At 38.8% G+C, this 2,500-nt stretch overlaps 1 protein-coding gene across 1 annotated transcript in view; it reads left to right on the top strand.

Moving 5' to 3' along the window:
* Nucleotides 1-2,500, top strand: part of LOC122242749 (uncharacterized) — a 38,065-nt gene that overhangs the window by 34,314 nt on the left and 1,251 nt on the right. The window contains exons 8-10 of the mRNA XM_086554794.1: nt 259-424; nt 857-1,020; nt 1,372-1,542. Coding sequence (XP_086410920.1) covers nt 259-424; nt 857-1,020; nt 1,372-1,542 — 501 coding nt within the window. The remainder of the gene's footprint in view (nt 1-258; nt 425-856; nt 1,021-1,371; nt 1,543-2,500) is intronic.

The following is a 2,500-nucleotide window of genomic DNA, read 5'->3' as shown; positions in this document are numbered from 1 at the left end:
ATAATAATGATGATGATAATAATAATGATAATGATAGAAATAATGATGATGATAATAATAATAATGATAATAATAGGAATAATGATTATGATAATAATAATGATAATGTTTATAATGTTGATATTAATAATAATGATAATGATAATTATTATTGGTTGTGGATGAGTACTAATTATGTTAAGAGTATTTTTAAGAATTACACGATATGTTTAAGAATAGGCAGGAAAAAAAAAAATATATTAACAATATATTCACAAGTGCCTATTTAAAATGAAGGTGATATACTTTTTTTTCAGAATAATTGTGTTCGACAGTTCTGGAAGACACAGCACAAGCTTTGGGTCACGTGGTCGCAAAGACGGCCAGTTCTTGTGTCCAATCAGCATAGCTTTTAGTCATGTCTCGAAGGAAGTCTTTGTGTCGGGTAAGGAAGTGTCTGGTTTTCTTCTTTTAAACTGGTCAGATAAAGGGAGAGTGTATATTCATGAAATGTAATATGAATGAAGGGTTTGGTTGGGTCAGGTGCGTACACACTGCTTTATATTCTTTATAAATGAGACAAACTAACGAAAAACTCTTCGCGTTTTCTCTAACACACTAAATCAGAAACCAAACCATTTTTTTCGTCCTTCCCTCTCTCTAAAATCGAAATCCAAACTGTTTTCTTTCGGCTCTCTCTTTCGTCATCACCTTTGACGAGTGAGTTTTTAAAATATTCATGAATCACTGTTACCACCCCTTTAATCTAAAAAACGAAAAACGAAAAAAAGCTTCCTACAGAATACGTCCCAACAAAACCTCACCCTTTCTGTAAAATCAAACCATTTGCTTCATCTCGCCTTGTCTCCCAACCCAGACAAATGGAAGCACTGCATCCACGTGTTCGACACGGACGGAAACTTCATCCGTCAGCTGGGGCGGAAAGGAAAGGGCTTCGGCCACTTCACCTCCCCCGAGGGCATTGCCACAGATCGCTTCGGGAGGATCTACGTAGCCGATACCTGTAATCATCGTGTACAAGTAAGGAAGAGGTTGGGAGCCTTTGTGCTTCTGGTGTTTGTGTTTTTTTTTTTTTATTCTATTTCTTGGCACCGTTATTATAGTAAGGGTGAAATCATTACGATTGTGATCTTTGTAGTTAGTGGTTTGAGAATGATGCTTTTGGTCATCGTGTTTAAGTAAGAAAATAACTTCTCTTATTATTTTTTTTTATGAATAATTTTATCAATGTGTTCATGTCTTCACGATTATTTTTTGTAGAAATAGTTGCAGTTTTGTATACAATATATATGTAATAATGAATAATATAGATATGATATAATGGAAACCAACTGAGTAACGCTAAGCCCGCCTTTCACTCAACGTTTTCAGATTTTGGATAGCGACGGTGTATTCCTGCGCGAGGTGGGCGTGGTATCTTCGGAGACCCTTCAGGATGGGCGTCGGTTCACCAAGAGCGAGTTTAATGAACCGTCGGGTGTAGCTGCGAGCTTGGATGGTTCCCGGGTGTATGTGGTGGACACGGGAAATCACAGGATAAAGGTAGATCGATCAGTCAGTGCAGTTTTGGGAGACATACTGGTATTCCGGAGGGGGGAAGGTAGTGTCATGTTCTCTGGGTATTATTAGGTAAATCTACAGCTGTAAATGGTGTATCAAAGGTTAGTTATGAGTTTCAGTAATCAGCCTTATCAAAGAAATGGATTATTAGAGAGAAAATCCCTGTTGGTAATCCTGTGGGATTTATGTAATCAGAGCGATTTTTTTTTCAACTGCATAAGGTCCAAACAAGTCAATGGATTTTTGTAATTACTAATGCAGTAGTATTGGGGTTAAATATTGTTAATCATCTTTGCTTTTGGATTTACGCATCTGGAGAATTTATCATATCCAGAATCCAGATAAATGGTGCATGTTTCTTAGTATTTCCCTTAAGAAGTTTATTGCTATTTTAATGAATGATACTACTATGGGATGCAGAATACATATATAGAAGCATATGAAAAAAAATATATTGAAAGATGATATAAAATCTATAGACATATTAAGTAAAGAGATATCAATATTACGTAAAAATATGGAGACTTGGATAACCATAGACCTACATCCATACTAACCAGACCTTCCTAGGTAAACATATAAGATTAGAAATATGATACTAATATACGGTATACAGAAAGGCACCCACCACCACCACCCCTTCCACCCCCTTTTCCACACACACACCCACCACCAAAACCTAACCTAACCTAACCCCCTTTCCACCAACCCACCCACCACCATCACCACCACCACCACCACCACCACCACCACCACCACCACCACCACCACCACCACCACCACCACCACCACCACCACCACCCCTTTCCACCCACCTACCACCAAAACCACCACCACCACCTCTTTTTCCACCCACCCAACACCAAAACCACCACCACCACCCCCTCCACCCCTTTTTCCACCCACCCACCACCAAAACCACCACCACCACCCCCTCCAC

Source organism: Penaeus japonicus, unplaced genomic scaffold, assembly GCF_977035675.1.
Source record: "Penaeus japonicus unplaced genomic scaffold, GWHDUDI00000001_assembly GWHDUDI00000030, whole genome shotgun sequence".
Taxonomy (NCBI): Eukaryota; Metazoa; Arthropoda; class Malacostraca; order Decapoda; family Penaeidae; genus Penaeus; species Penaeus japonicus.
The sequence above is the reverse complement of the archived record's forward strand: the minus strand, read 5'-3'. Positions and strand labels throughout refer to the sequence as shown.